The sequence below is a fragment of the Saccopteryx leptura genome, chromosome 10 (genome assembly GCF_036850995.1).
Source record: "Saccopteryx leptura isolate mSacLep1 chromosome 10, mSacLep1_pri_phased_curated, whole genome shotgun sequence".
Lineage (NCBI taxonomy): Eukaryota > Metazoa > Chordata > Mammalia > Chiroptera > Emballonuridae > Saccopteryx > Saccopteryx leptura.
In genome coordinates this window covers 56,852,438-56,866,500 of record NC_089512.1, presented here as the reverse complement: position 1 = coordinate 56,866,500, position 14,063 = coordinate 56,852,438, and the positions used below count along the sequence as shown (strand labels likewise).

Below are 14,063 nucleotides of genomic sequence, written 5' to 3'. Positions count from 1 at the left end.
TGAGTTGGCCCTGGGCACTGAAGATGGCTCCATGGCCTTTGCCTCAAGTGCTAGGAAGAGCTCAGTTGCTGAGCAATGGAGCAACACCCCAGTTGGGTAGAACATTGCCCCCTAGTGGGCTTGCCGGGTGGATCCTGGTTGGGGCACATGCAGGAGTCTGTTTCTCTGCCTCCCCTCCTCTCACTGAATTAAAAAAGAAATACTGAGACTATACTAAATAAAAAGACCTATTGATTTAGGAAAAAATATTAGTGCTGGCCCTGGTGCAATGGCTTGGTTGGTTAGAGCTTTGCCTTGAAGGGTAGAGGTTGCTGGTTCAGTCCCTGGTGAGGGCATATACAGGAACAGATCAGTTATTCCTGTCTCTGTCTCTGTGTCTCCCTTCCTCTTTCTCTGAAGTCAACACATTAAAAAAAATTATTAATTTGTGTATGTGTGTGTGACAGAGAGACAAGAGAGAGGGACAGATAGAGATAGACAGGAAGGTAGAGAGATGAGAAGCATCGATTCTTTGTTGCGGCACCTTAGTTGTTCATTGATTGCTTTCTCATATGTGCCTTGACTGGGGGCACAGAGCAAGTGATCCCTTGCTCAAAGCAGTGACTGTGGGCTCAAGCCAGCGACCTTTGGGTTCAAGCTAGTGACCATGGGATCATGTCTATGATCCCATACTCAAGCTGGTGAGCTCGCACTCAAGCTGGATGAGCCCACGCTCAAGCTGGTGACCTCGGAGTTTTGAACCAGGGTCCTTTGTGTCCCAGTCTGATACTCTGTCCACTGTACCACCGCTTGGTCAGGCTAAAAATTTTTTTTTTAATTTTTTTTTTATTATTATTCATTTTAGAGAGGAGAGGGAGAGAGAGAGAGGGGAGAGACAGAGTGGGGGGAGGAGCTGGAAGCATCAACTCCCATATGTGCCTTGACCAGGCAAGCCCAGGGTTTCGAACCGGCGACCTCAGCATTTCCAGGTCGACGCTTTACCCACTGCGCCACCACAGGTCAGGCCTAAAAATATTTTTTTAAAAAGAAAAAAAATACAAGTGCTTTTATGATTTAAACCAGATATAACCATTACTCTTTATTTTATATGCAAAAAACATGGTTTGGACTTGAAGTACTATTTAATATAAAACTCGACTGAGATATCCCATTGCTCACTAAGAAACTGACTGGTTACTCTTTGGGACACATACTTTCCTAGTGACTAATGTAAGAATAAGCCAGCCAGCTGGAGAGCAGAAGTGATGTACATTAATTGATTTAATCTCCATTCAGTTTTGATATAACTTGATTCTTTTGTTAGATTTGGCAGTGCTACCTATAGTGGAAAGTATATTATTCCCACTTTCCATATGTAGTTATGCTACCCAAATACCAAGACTCCAGTAGGTGTGAACAGCAGATGTAGAAATGACCAGTATCATGGGGCATGTTTTTCTGTGTCAGTTGCTTAGACTCTAAAATGGTATGCATTTCTAATGATTTATACACTTGAACTTCACCGTTACATTGTTTACTGTGGAATGGATTAAAAGAACCTGATCCAAAGGATTTAAGTGCTGAAATACATAAGGATCCTTATTAGTTTCAAGTATGCCATTCTGGGAGTACAGCTACCACGTTCAATATCAGCATTTCTGTGGTATTCTTAAAACTTGTATTTAAAATAAATACTATTTAGAAGTTGTTCTTTTGACTTGCCTTTGAAATTTTAGAAACTTTTTAATATCAGTATTTATTTTTGGGTTTCTCTCACAAAATACTTATTTCTCTTCTCTTTTCTTGCTTCTAAACCCCTCCTCCCAGTCTTCTCCAAGTTACTTGAAGGAGATCCTGGAGCAGCTTCTTGAAGCTATAGTTGTAGCCACAAATCCATCAGGACATCTCATAAGTGAACTTTTTCAGAAACTGCCTTCCAAAGTGGTAAGTGATATTAAATACAGGTAAATTAAACTTTTTTTTAAATACTTTAGAAATTTTAATCTTAGTAAATAGAGTACAGTTAATGGAACACATTGGAGGAAGCCAAGAGGTCCTCCTAGTGGTCTCAGCAGTATAGACATAGAATATGTTCTGTCATTTTACTTGCCAGAAGATTTTTGGTTTTGAAAACATTTTGTTTTTGTTGTTTGATTGGTAATTCTTTTTTTTAATGTTTATTTTATTGATTTTAGAGAGAGGAAGGGCAAGAGAGGGAAAGACAGGAACATCAATTTGTCTCTGTATGTGCCTTGACCGGGGATCAAACTGGCAACCTCTGCACTTAGGGATGATGTTGTAACCCAGTGGTCCCCAACCCCTGGGCCGCGGACCCGTGCTGGTCCGTGGGCCATTTGGTACTGGTCCACAGAGAAAGAATAAATAACTTATATTATTTCCGTTTTATTTATATTTAAGTCTGAACGATTTTTTTTTTTTGTATTTTTCTGAAGCGGGAAACAGGGAGGTATCAGACATACTCCCACATGCGCCCGACCGGGATCCACCCGTCATGCCCACCAGGAGGTGATGCTTCGCCCATCCGGGGCGTCGCTCTGTTGCGACCAGAGCCACTCTAGCGCCTGGGGCAGCGGTCATGGAGCCATCCCCAGCGCCCGGGCCATCTTTGCTCCAATGGAGCCTCGGCTGTGGGAAGGGAAGAGAGAGACAGAGATGAAGGAGAGGGGGAGGGGTGGAGAAGCAGATGGGCGCCTCTCCTGTGTGCCCTGGCCAGGAATCGAACCCGGGATTTCCGCACGACAGGCCGACGCTTTACCACTGAGCCAACCGGCCAGGGCTGAACGATGTTTTATTTTTAAAAAATGACCAGATTCCCTCTGTTACATCCATCTAAGACTCACTCTTGACGCTTGTCTCAGTCACGTGATACATTTATCCGTCCCACCCTAAAGGCTGGTCCGTGAAAATATTTTCTGACATTAAACCTATCTGTGGCCCAAAAAAGTTTGGGGACCACTGTTCTAACCAACTGAGCTATCCAGCCAGGGCCGTTTGCTTTCTTATTGTCATAAAATACATATAAGATTATTATTTAACTGTTTTAAGTGTACAGTTTAGAGGTATTAGGTATATTTATATTGTTGTGCAACCATCACCACCATCTATCTTCAGAATTTTTATCTTCCTACACTGAAACTCTACCCATTAACAATAACTCTCTATTCTCCCATCCCCCCAGAACCTGCAAGCAATATTGTTTTCTCTATGAATTTGACTAAGTACCTGATACAAGAGGAATTGTACAGTATTTATCCTTTTGTGTCTGACTTATTTCACTTAGTGTAATGTTTCCAGGGTTAGTCCATGTTGTAGCATGTGTCAGAATTTTCTTCCTTTTTAAGGCTGAATAATACTCCATTGTATGTATATACCACATTTTGTTTATTCATTTGTTTGTTGATGGATTTTTGGGTTGTTTCTGAGATGGGTAATTGCAAATGATGAAATAAACACCTAAACTAAACCTTTTATTTATAAAAGACAGGAAGTATTCTCTTTGCTCTGGAGACAGAATGAGAGGAAGATAAATGAATTCTTCATCTCTTAGTTTTTCTTGATCACCTGGTGATAGAGAAAAAAGACCTAATAGATATTCTACCCCAAAGAGGAAGAGGTTTTCTAGACAAGTAAGCTCCTTTAAAAATGTCAGTGCTCCGTGGCTTCACACTCAAAAGGCAATTAACATAGCTGAAGTTCCACTACAAAAATTTACACTTTTAAAAGTACTCCATGGTAGCACTTAATTTCATTACCTCCTTCCCTATGACCTCAATTTTTTTTTTTTTTTAAGTGAGAGGAGGGAAGATAGTGAGACACACTGTCATATACACCTTGACTGGGATCTACCCGGCAACCCTTGTCTGGGACCAGTGCTCAATCAACCAGACTAATTTTAGCACCTGAGGTTGACACACTGGGACCAACTGAGCTATCCTCAGTGCCCAGTACCAATGCTCTAACGAATTGAGCAACTAGTTGGGAGAGGGGTAAAGGGAGAGGAGTGGTAGAGGAAGGGGAAGAGAAGCAGATGATTGTTGCTTCTATTCTGTGCCCTGAACAGGGATCGAACCCAGGAGGTCCATACACCAGGCTGGTGCTCTATCCACTGAGCCAGCCAACCAAGGCCCTCAATTTCTTGAGAACAAAGACAATGATATATTTTCATTTTGTGTCCCTGCCATGTAGTTGGGACCCAGCATGCCATAGGTATGCAAGAAGTACTTGTTTACTAATGAGTGGAATGCAGTTTTTCCCCACTAGTCATCAACAGAACTAGTTATTTAAAAATGTGTCTTGACTAGTTATAGGACAGTTTTTGACTTTAGATATAAAGCATATATATAACCACTATTGTCCTACATATGGATCTGATTAGAAAAATATAGTGATTATATTGGATATATCTTTAAGAAAAGGAAAATAGTAAGAGAGTTTCTTAAAAAATTAAAAATAGAATTACTGTATGAGTCAATAATTCCATTTTAGGCATATACCCCAAAAAAGTGAAAGCAGGGTTTCAAAGAGCTATTTGTATACTCATGTTCATGGCAGTATTATTCACTATAGCTAAAACATTGAAGCAGCCCAAGTGTCTCTCAAAAGGTGAATGAATAGCCTGACCAGGAGATGGCGCAGTGGATAGAATGTCGGACTGGGATGCGGAGGACGCAGGTTCAAGACCCCGAGGTCGCCAGCTTGAGTGCGGGCTCATCTGGTTTGAGCAAAAGCTCACCAGCTTGGACCCAAGGTCGCTGGCTCAAGCAAGGGGTTACTCAATCTGCTGTAGCCCCACGGTCAGGGCACATATGAGAAAGCAATCAATGAACAACTAAGGTGTCGCAACAGAAAACTGATGATTGATGCTTCTCATCTCTCTCTGTTCCTGTCTGTGTGTCCCTATCTGTCCCTTTCTCTGACTCTCTCTCTGTCTCTGTTAAAAAAAAAAAAAAAGTGAATGAATAAAATGTGGTATATACACACAATGGAGTGTTATTTAGCTTTTAAAAGTTTTAAATGAAATTCTGACCCATAGTAAAATAAGAAAGAACCCTGAATGCATTATGGTAAGTGAAATAAGTCAGACACAAAAGGACAGAGATTGTGTAATTCCTTTAGAGGAGGTATTTAGGGTAGTCAAAATCATAGTGACAGGAAATAGAATTCCAATTTTCAGAGGCTGGCAGGAAGGGGAAAGTGAAGAGTTACTGTTTAATAGGTATGGAAGTTCAGTTTGGGAAGGTGAAATGTTCTTGAGATGGATGATGTTGATGGTTGCACTGGAATGTGAATGTACTGTATGCCACTGAACTGTACACTTAAATAATTAAATGGTAAAGCTTATATATATTTTACCACAATAAAAAAATTATGAGAAACCAGTACAATCTTTATTCAAGGTTTAATCTTACTCTGCAGGAGATAATCAGTATTAGTTAGGCTACCAAGGGTGATTGGGAGCAATAAAATAGTAATATCTACGTAGTTCCCTCATTCTGGGAGAGCTTTCTGGGACATCATGCGTCAGGAGTTGGTTGGGGGAAGCAGCTTCCCAATGGTCCCACAGGGTGTAACAATTCAAAAGGAATTGACAACAAGGAAGAGAGTTTTTACCCTTCCTTTATGAATCCTTCCAAAGTGGGACTGGCTAAGTGGGAGAGGTGCGTTGGGAATACCTGTGCCAGTGGCTTTGTTTACATTGTACCCCAGCCTGTGTGGCTTTGCCGTAATTTGTCATCTAAACTGTTTTTTCTTAAGTAGAATTGGGGAAGACAGTGTACAGGAAAGGGAGTTTGATCTAAGCAAAGAAAGGAGTAGTAAGGTTAAGAAAATAGAAGGCGCCCTGGCTGGCTGGCTCAGTGGTAGAGCATCGGCCTGGCGTGTAGGAGTCCCAGGTTCAATTCCCGGCCAGGGCACACAGGAGAAGCGCCCATCTGCTTCTCCACCCCTCCCCCTCTCCTTCCTCTCTGTTTCTCTCTTCCCCTCCCGCAGCCAAGGCTCCATTGGAGCAAAGTTGGCCCAGGCGCTGAGGATGGCTCCATGGCTTCTGCCTCAGGTGCTAGAATGGCTCTGGTTGCAACAGAGCGATGCCCCAGATGGGCAGAGCATCGCCCCCTGGTGGGCATGCCGGGTGGATCCCGGTCGGGCGCATGCGGGAGTCTGTCTGACTGCCTTCCCGTTTCCAACTTCAGAAAAATACAAAAAACAACAACAACAAGAAAAGAGAAGGTGAAGCATAACTGAGATCATCCCTTTTGCCTAGTGGAAGCTATAGCCTTCTGCTTCTTGTTGTTTGGGCTCCAACATTTGAACAGGTAGGAAGAGCCTGCAGAGCACAGTCTGACCTTCTCTCCCACCTGAGAAGACCAACTTTTGATTTTTGGTCAGCCTCAATTATTCAATTATTTTCTCCAAGGAACATAACCTCTAAGGAAAGACTCAGAATAGTGCATACACTCTAGGTTTTGTGAAATCCTTCAAGGATGTTCTTCTAACATGTTTAACTTTAACTCTTTGAGTAGTACGAACGTTCATGTACGTCAGGGGTAGTCAACCTTTCTATACCTACCGCCCACTTTTGTATCTCTGTTAGTAGTAAAGTTTTCTAACCGCCCACTGGTTCCACAGTAATGGTGATTTATAAACTAGGGAAGTAACTTTACTTTATAAAATTGATAAAGCAGAGTTACAGCAAGTTAAAGCATATAATAATAATTACTCATCAAGTACTTTATGTCAGATTTTCGCTGTTTGGCAGAATAAATCTTTATAAAACAACTTACTGTAGTTAAATCTATCTTTTTATTTATACTTTGGTTGCTCCACTACCGCCCACCATGAAAGCTGGAACACCCACTAGTGGGCAGTAGGAACCAGGTTGACTACCACTGGAGTACATTCTCGTGCCTCCTGACTATCCAGAGTATGATTGTACAAAGATTTTTATTTTAAAAATGTGTAACGCAATATTAAAAAAAGGCAAATGTATGTTCTTCTTGTTTCCATAAATTGGTTATCAAACAAACATGATTTTAAGTTAATAAAACTGTAACTGAAACTAATTTCATGTTTTGAAAAAAACTCATTCCTGCATGAAAAAAAACTCACTACTCAAAGGGTTATTGTGATAAGCTAATATTTGATAAATCAGAAATTTGCTTTGTTTCTTAAATATAGTTTCATTTAAAATGTGAAAGCATTAAGTTAAATATGAAACTAACAAATCTTGCAACCTGACTTCTTATAGATTCTTAAGAATTTTATATGAAATAAGATATAATTGTGTTATTTAGATTGAAAAATTAATAATAAGCCCTTCAAAAATATTATTTCATTTCTAGGCATGGATATCTTGGGACCTTAAATTTAATTTGTTACCCTGAATTTAGAATTAAAAAAAAATTAAGTGGTAGTTATTACTTATATAATGATAATTGCCAAATACTAACTATAAGCTTCTACAACATGCTGTTGAGAATTTCATAAAGTTTGTTAAACTCAAATTCTTTCTGATTTAAATGTAGCAAACTGTGCTGTACAGCTGTGTTTTTGGTTTTGAATCTTACAAAGCTGCTCAATTGATGAAGATTGTCAGTGTCAGTGTGCTTTCTTGTTTTCTCTTTGGTTGTATAGTTGCACCTATTAAGCATGCTGGCTTTTTGTCTTTCAGCAATATCCAGACTATTATGCAATAATTAAGGAACCTATAGATCTCAAGACCATTGCCCAGAGGATACAGGTATGAAGATGACAATATGTAATCATATGTGTGGTTTAGGGTATATTAGCCTCAGGTCTTTCTTACAGGCTTTTAGAAAACAGAGAAGCAGATGTCTCTGTAAGGAGTTATTACATTAACATAACATAAACAAGAGTGGAGTTACTGATTATAGCTTTGGAGAAGCAGCATAGCATCTCTTTTGCATTTTTTTCTGTAGTAAGAAAAGTAAAATTTTCATTGGCATATTATATCTTGCTCTTAGGACAATATTTAAAAAGCTTTGGTCATGGGTATTTTTAATTGTGAAAAGGACACTGGCAATAAAAGCTTTGTTGTTTATTTTTATCTGCTTCCAAATAGTTTTAGGATATCTCAGAATAAAAGTTACCCACAACAGATTGTCAGAATATAAGGTCAATGAAAATAGAGACTTTGTTCTCTTTGAATATATCTCCCTATATCTCCCAACAGTGACAGGCACCAGGAATTGCTAGCTGCCTGTTCTGTTTTATGTGTGTTAGTTAATTCTGACAACTCCATGAGGTAGATACTATCATTCCCATTTTAGAGATGAGAAAACTGAATCACAACAAAGATGGTAAATCACTTGCCCGAGTCTTCAGCTAGTAAGGAGAAGAGTTAGGATTTGAGTCCAGGAAGTTTGTCTCCAGAGTCTGTTCTTTTAACACCTATACTGTTACTTCCTCTCCATAGAATAGGAGCTTAGGAGCTCACTAAATATTAATTGAGCAAATGGAAATGAATGAGAATTAAAATTTGATGTTCAGAGGTTAAGGAATGTATAGGAAGAAGGAGCTAAATTATACCAAAAATCTAGTTTTTAGCGTTTGGACTGAAATGGACTATTTTCTTAGCTCTGCTTATTAGCTATGTCACTTTGGTCAGGCGACCTGCCCACTTCCTCTGCTGTATGCTGAATGTAGTATTACTGCTTTGTCGAGTTGTAAAGGTCAGTGATAATTATGTGAGGCATCTCTCACAGGACTTGTGAATGTGGCCATGGTCATTGTGAGTTACTGATCCTCCCAGAGTAAGGAGGGTTTGGGCTCCTAACAGATAAAACAAAGAAGGGAAATTTTATGTGCTATATAGTATCATTGAGAAATGAGCCTGAAAGCTCAGTGATTTGCCAGGAATGAGAAACTTCCTTGGCTTTAAATTCTAAAAGAGTAGGAAATAGTAACTGGATAATAATTGCTGGTGCCATAGAAACATTTACACCGAATGTTATAACAGATTTCCTAAGTATTACCTGGTTTTTCAAGCAACCTAAAAGGTGCTACTGGGAGGACTTAGTCTCCTATAACCTGAATCCCTGGGGTTCCTAACAGCTATGCAGGAGCGAGATGTTTTCATAATACTAAAAATCAGGTTGGATCTTTAAACACCCCTACCTTAGCCTTTGTCTTCTCTATGACCTCTTTTTCCTTCCAAAAGCCCCACAGAAGTAGCTCCTTTCACCATCACCCTAATCAAGATCCTTGATCTTTTATGTCTGAATAATTATAATAGTCTTTCCTCCCTCTCTAGTTCTCTAGTCCTTTCTGCATATTGCTTCCTGACGCTAACTTTCTTCCTGCTGTTCCACTACCCAGAGACTTGTCGCTAGTTTTCTAATGCCTGCTGAAATAAGTCGCAGCAACTTGAACCTGTCCAACAAGAACCTATTCTGACTAATTTAAGCAGAAAGAGAACCCATGAAAAGGGTATTGGATAGCTTATGAAATCATTGAGAAGGAAAGTGGGAGAACTATGGGAAATAGAACTCAGGGCCGTCATGGCACAGCTGAGGTCATACACAGTCTATGGTGCCATTGCTGTTACCACTGTCTTTTGCCAGTGTGGGCCATGGAGACCTGCTGCTCCAGTCCTAGACTCTACTTTCCTGTGGGAGTTAGGAATGCATTCCTTCGATTTCCTTGCTGTTGTCTTTAGTCCCTCAAGACTCAAGCATGAATTATCTCCCCTTGTCCTGGCTGCCAGGCTGCTGGCAAAGCTACCATCTTCCCACTTTTACCCTTTGTTGTGGAAAGTAGGTCCTTTCCTACCACCCGTATTGAGATTTCCTCCAAATAAAAAGGGTACTCAGTTGTTTGGTATCCCTACATGTTAAATAACTACCCCTTCTGCTTTGCCTATCTCTCTGACCTCTGCCTCATTTTCCCTACCCTACCTGTGCAGCCTGTGGTCATGGTTCTACTCTTCTCCACCGTCCATTCTTCTTATTTTGGTTTCCCCTTGTCTGTTCATTTCTGTCTCCTTCTCGTATATACCTTTTGAGTAGAGTATCTCTCTCCTTCCTTTCCTTTGTAAATTGAAGCAATTATGAGTCTCTTGGGGTATTTTGGATTGAATAAGCTTTAAGACATGGGTACGCATAAAATGGTAACTTCTGTGCTAGACTGACCTTTTATTTTATCTGAAGTGGTCCATAAAATTAGAGTTTTACTTCACGCTTTTAAGTCCACCTTAATGAATTAGTATTAATGAAGCACTTAGAACAGTACTCGGCACCTAAGTAAACACTATATGTTTGCTAAGTAAAACAATCTTTACTTGATTATTTTTAAAAATGTAAGTTGTTTTCATGAAAAATAACTTAGCTCTGGTTTTGTTATGTATGTCAAAAACTTGTTTGTAAATGGACAATATTAGTAGATTATAAAAGAGAAAATTACTACATATTGTTCACGTGTATTTTCCAATAAAGTCTTAGAATATGTTGACAATTTAAAAATATGTGGAGTGCTTTTTCTTTAAAGGTCATACTGGTTAACTTTAAGAGGAACTTGTATATTTTGTTGTTTACTATAGAATGGAAACTACAAGAGTATTCATGCAATGGCCAAAGATATAGATCTCCTAGCAAAAAATGCCAAAACTTATAATGAGCCTGGTTCTCAAGTATTCAAGGTTAGTTTTTTTGGGTCAATTATTGTTTTCATTAATAAGAGTAGATACTTTAATTTAGAGCTGGTTATTTTTATATAACAACTTTATTGAGATAACGTTCACATCTGTACATTTCACCCAAAGGATATAATTTAATGGCTTTTAGTGTATCCACAGAGTTCTGCATCCATCACCACAATCGGTTAGCAGTCAATTTCCATTTCCCCCCAGCCTCCCCAATCCTAGGCAACCACCAGTCTACTTTTGTCTCTCTGAATTAGCCTAGTTTGGACATTTTATATAAATGGAATCATAATATGTGGTCCTTCGTGAATCTCTTCTTTCACTTATATAATGTTTTCAAGGTCTAAGTACTTGATTCTTTTCATTGATGAATAATAGTCTATTATATGTATATATATAACATATTTTACACATTTATCAGTTGCTAGATATTTGGGTTATTTCTGCCTTTTGGCTATTATAAATAATGCTGCTGTGAACATTCATATATATGTTTTTATGTGGACATATTTTCATTTTTCATGGTTATATACCAAGGAATGGAATCGCCAGGCTACATGATAACTATTATATATAGTAACATTGAAGACCCACCAAATAGTTTTACAAAGCAGCTATACCATTTTTCATTCTTACAATGTGGAAGTATAATTTCTCTTCATCCTCACCAACACTTGTTTTCCATTTTTGTTTTTGTTTTTATTGTAGCCATTTTAGTGGGTATGAAATAATATCTTATTGTGGTTTTGATTAGCATTTCCCTAATGATTGGTGATAGAGACATTTGTCTTTGGGAAAAACATTTTGTTTGGATTCTTAGCCCATTTTTTAATTGGGTTAACTGTATGACTTGTTTGGTTGGTTGGTTGTTTTATTTAGTGAGAGGATGGAGAGACAGAGATAGACTCCCACATACGCCCCTACCGGGATCCACCTGTCAAGCCCACTAGGGCCAATGCTCTGTCCAGCTGGGCCCTTGCTCTTATGCATCCAGAGCCATTGTTTTAAGCACCTGAGGCAGAGGCCATGGAGCCATCCTCAGTGTCCAGAGTCAGCTTTCTCCAATCAAGCCATGGCTGTAGGAGGGGAGGAGAAGAGAGAGATAGAGAGAAATGAGAGGGGGAGGGGTGGAGAAGCAGATGGGCACTTCTCCTGTGTGCTCTGACCAGGAATCAAACCCAGGACATCCACATGCCAGGCCAATGCTCTACCACTGAGCCAACTGGCCAGGGCCTGGGTTAACTGTGTTTTTTATTGTTGAGTTGTTAGAGTTTTTAAGATAGTCTGGACTAGATACATGATTTTCAAATATTTTCTCCCATTCTATTATCTTTTCATTTTTATGGTAGTTTCATTTTATGCAGAAACATTTTTAATTTTAGTAAGTCCAGTTTATCTTTTTTTCCTTTGGTTACTTGTGCTTTTCATGTCATATCACGAAACCATTGCCAATATTGTAATGTGTATGGTGCCAGGTGGGTACTAGAAATATTAGGGGAAACACTTTGTAAATTAAGGGATTGTCTAACCACTATGCTATAGACTTGAAACTAATACCGAATATTGAGAAAAAAATTAAATTGATGTGAGATTTAAAATCAGAAAGAAACCATTACCTAATCCAAGGCCACAAAGATTAACACCTATGTTTTCTTCCAGGAATTTTATAGTTTTAGCTTTTATATTTAGTATTTTTTTTAGTGAGAGACAGACAGGCAGGAAAGGAGAGAGATGAGAAGCATCAGTTCTTCTTTGCAGCACCTTAGTTGTTCATTGATTGCTTTCTCATATGTGCCTTGACTGGGGGGCTACAGCAGAACGAGTGACCCCTTGCTCAAGCCAGTGACCTTTTGCTCAAGCTGGTAAGCCTTGGGCTTCAAGCCAGTGACCTTTGGGCTCAAGTCAGCGACCATGGGGTCATGTCTGTGATCTCACACTCAAGCCAGTGACCCCACGCTCAAGCCGGATGAGCCCACACTCAAGCCGGCAACCTCAGGGTTCCAACCTGGGTCTGTGTCCCAGTCTGACACTCTGTCCACTATACCACCGCCTAGTTGGGCCCACATTTAATCTTTTACATGGCTGAGACTGTTCTTTCCCCATTGAATTGTCTTGACACCCTTGTTGAAAATCAGTTGACTATACATACATGTATGGATGTATTTCTGGATTCAGTTCTGTCCTATTCATGTATATTTCTGTCTTTTTGCTAGACAAGATTTGTTTTTGATCCTCTTTTTAGTAAAATATTTATTTAGTCCCTGCATTTAAACTCTTAAATATAAAAAGCACTCTGTGTAGTATAATACACAATATAAAATGACTGTTTTGTTGCTTTGCAGTTCCCTCGTAGAAGTTTTATAGTCCTGTAATGAACAAGTTTTTTGTAGAAATTTCTTGAATTAATAATGTATCATTGGTGCCTGACCAGTGGTGGTACAGTGGATAGAGCATCGACCTGAGATGCTTAAGTCCCAGGTTCAAAACCACAAGGTCATGGGGTTGAGTGCAGGCTCACTGGCTTGAACATGGTATCATCGACATGATCTTATGGTTGCTGGCTTAAGCCTAAAGGTCTCTCTGGCTTGAAGCCTGTGGTTGCTGGCTTGAAGCCCAGAGTTGCTGGCTTGAGCAAGGATCACTGGCTTGACTTGAGCCCCTGGTCATGGTATGAGAAGCAGCTAATGAGCAACTAAAATAATGCAGCTACAGGTAGGTGGATGCTTCTCATCTCTCTGTCCCCCCCACCCCCTACACTTGGAAAAATATATATATCATTGGGTATTCAGCACAGGATGCTCAGAAAATATTTTGGGAGTAAAATATTTAGACTTTTAAAATGTTGAGTCAAATATAGTAACTTTTGATAGTTAATTTCAACTTTTATTTCTTTCATCTTTTAAGAAACAGTGAGTGGAAATCAGGAATGAACTATGAAGTCCTTTTATTCTTAGTCCTTGATAGGATATTTTAGTAGTTTAGTGCCAATTGTTGATGCAGTTAAGAACTTTACTTTTTAGTGTGCTTATTTTCCCTGAACTGAATTATAGAGAGCTTTGTGTTTGATATATTAGTGTGTTATTAATTTATGTGAGTACATTCATTCTTTCAGTGCAGCCTTTAATCTTAGAAGTGTATCTTTCTTACAATTTTTAGGTCAGTATACACAGATACAGTTCATTGTATTTTCACCATTATTAGATCTTTGTCTATATGTTAGTTGACTAGTTGTGAAAGAGCTAGGAGACTTTTTAACTTATATTTAATTATGAAGATGTTTTAGAAGCTTGTGGAAAGGTTAGAAGATGCAGCATTGTAGCTATTGAACAAAGGCTACTCTGTATGAAAGGAATGCCATAGAAAGTACACAGTGCATGATCAGAGCATCTGAAGCTGTCGTTTTTTTCTA

The 14,063-nt window shown here is 39.2% G+C and overlaps 1 protein-coding gene and 1 non-coding gene across 31 annotated transcripts in view; one reads left to right on the top strand and one right to left on the bottom strand.

Annotated features, from left to right (window-relative positions):
* The window catches only part of PBRM1 (polybromo 1), a 155,405-nt gene that overhangs the window by 32,164 nt on the left and 109,178 nt on the right, over positions 1-14,063 (top strand). For all 30 annotated transcript variants that reach the window (XM_066350658.1, XM_066350677.1, XM_066350670.1 and 27 more), the window contains 3 exons: positions 1,807-1,923; positions 7,667-7,735; positions 10,553-10,651. In XM_066350658.1, the coding sequence (XP_066206755.1) occupies positions 1,807-1,923; positions 7,667-7,735; positions 10,553-10,651 (285 nt within the window). The remainder of the gene's footprint in view (positions 1-1,806; positions 1,924-7,666; positions 7,736-10,552; positions 10,652-14,063) is intronic.
* On the bottom strand, positions 2,702-2,777 carry TRNAD-GUC (transfer RNA aspartic acid (anticodon GUC)). The gene has a single exon. It is a non-coding gene; the product is annotated as a tRNA-Asp (tRNA).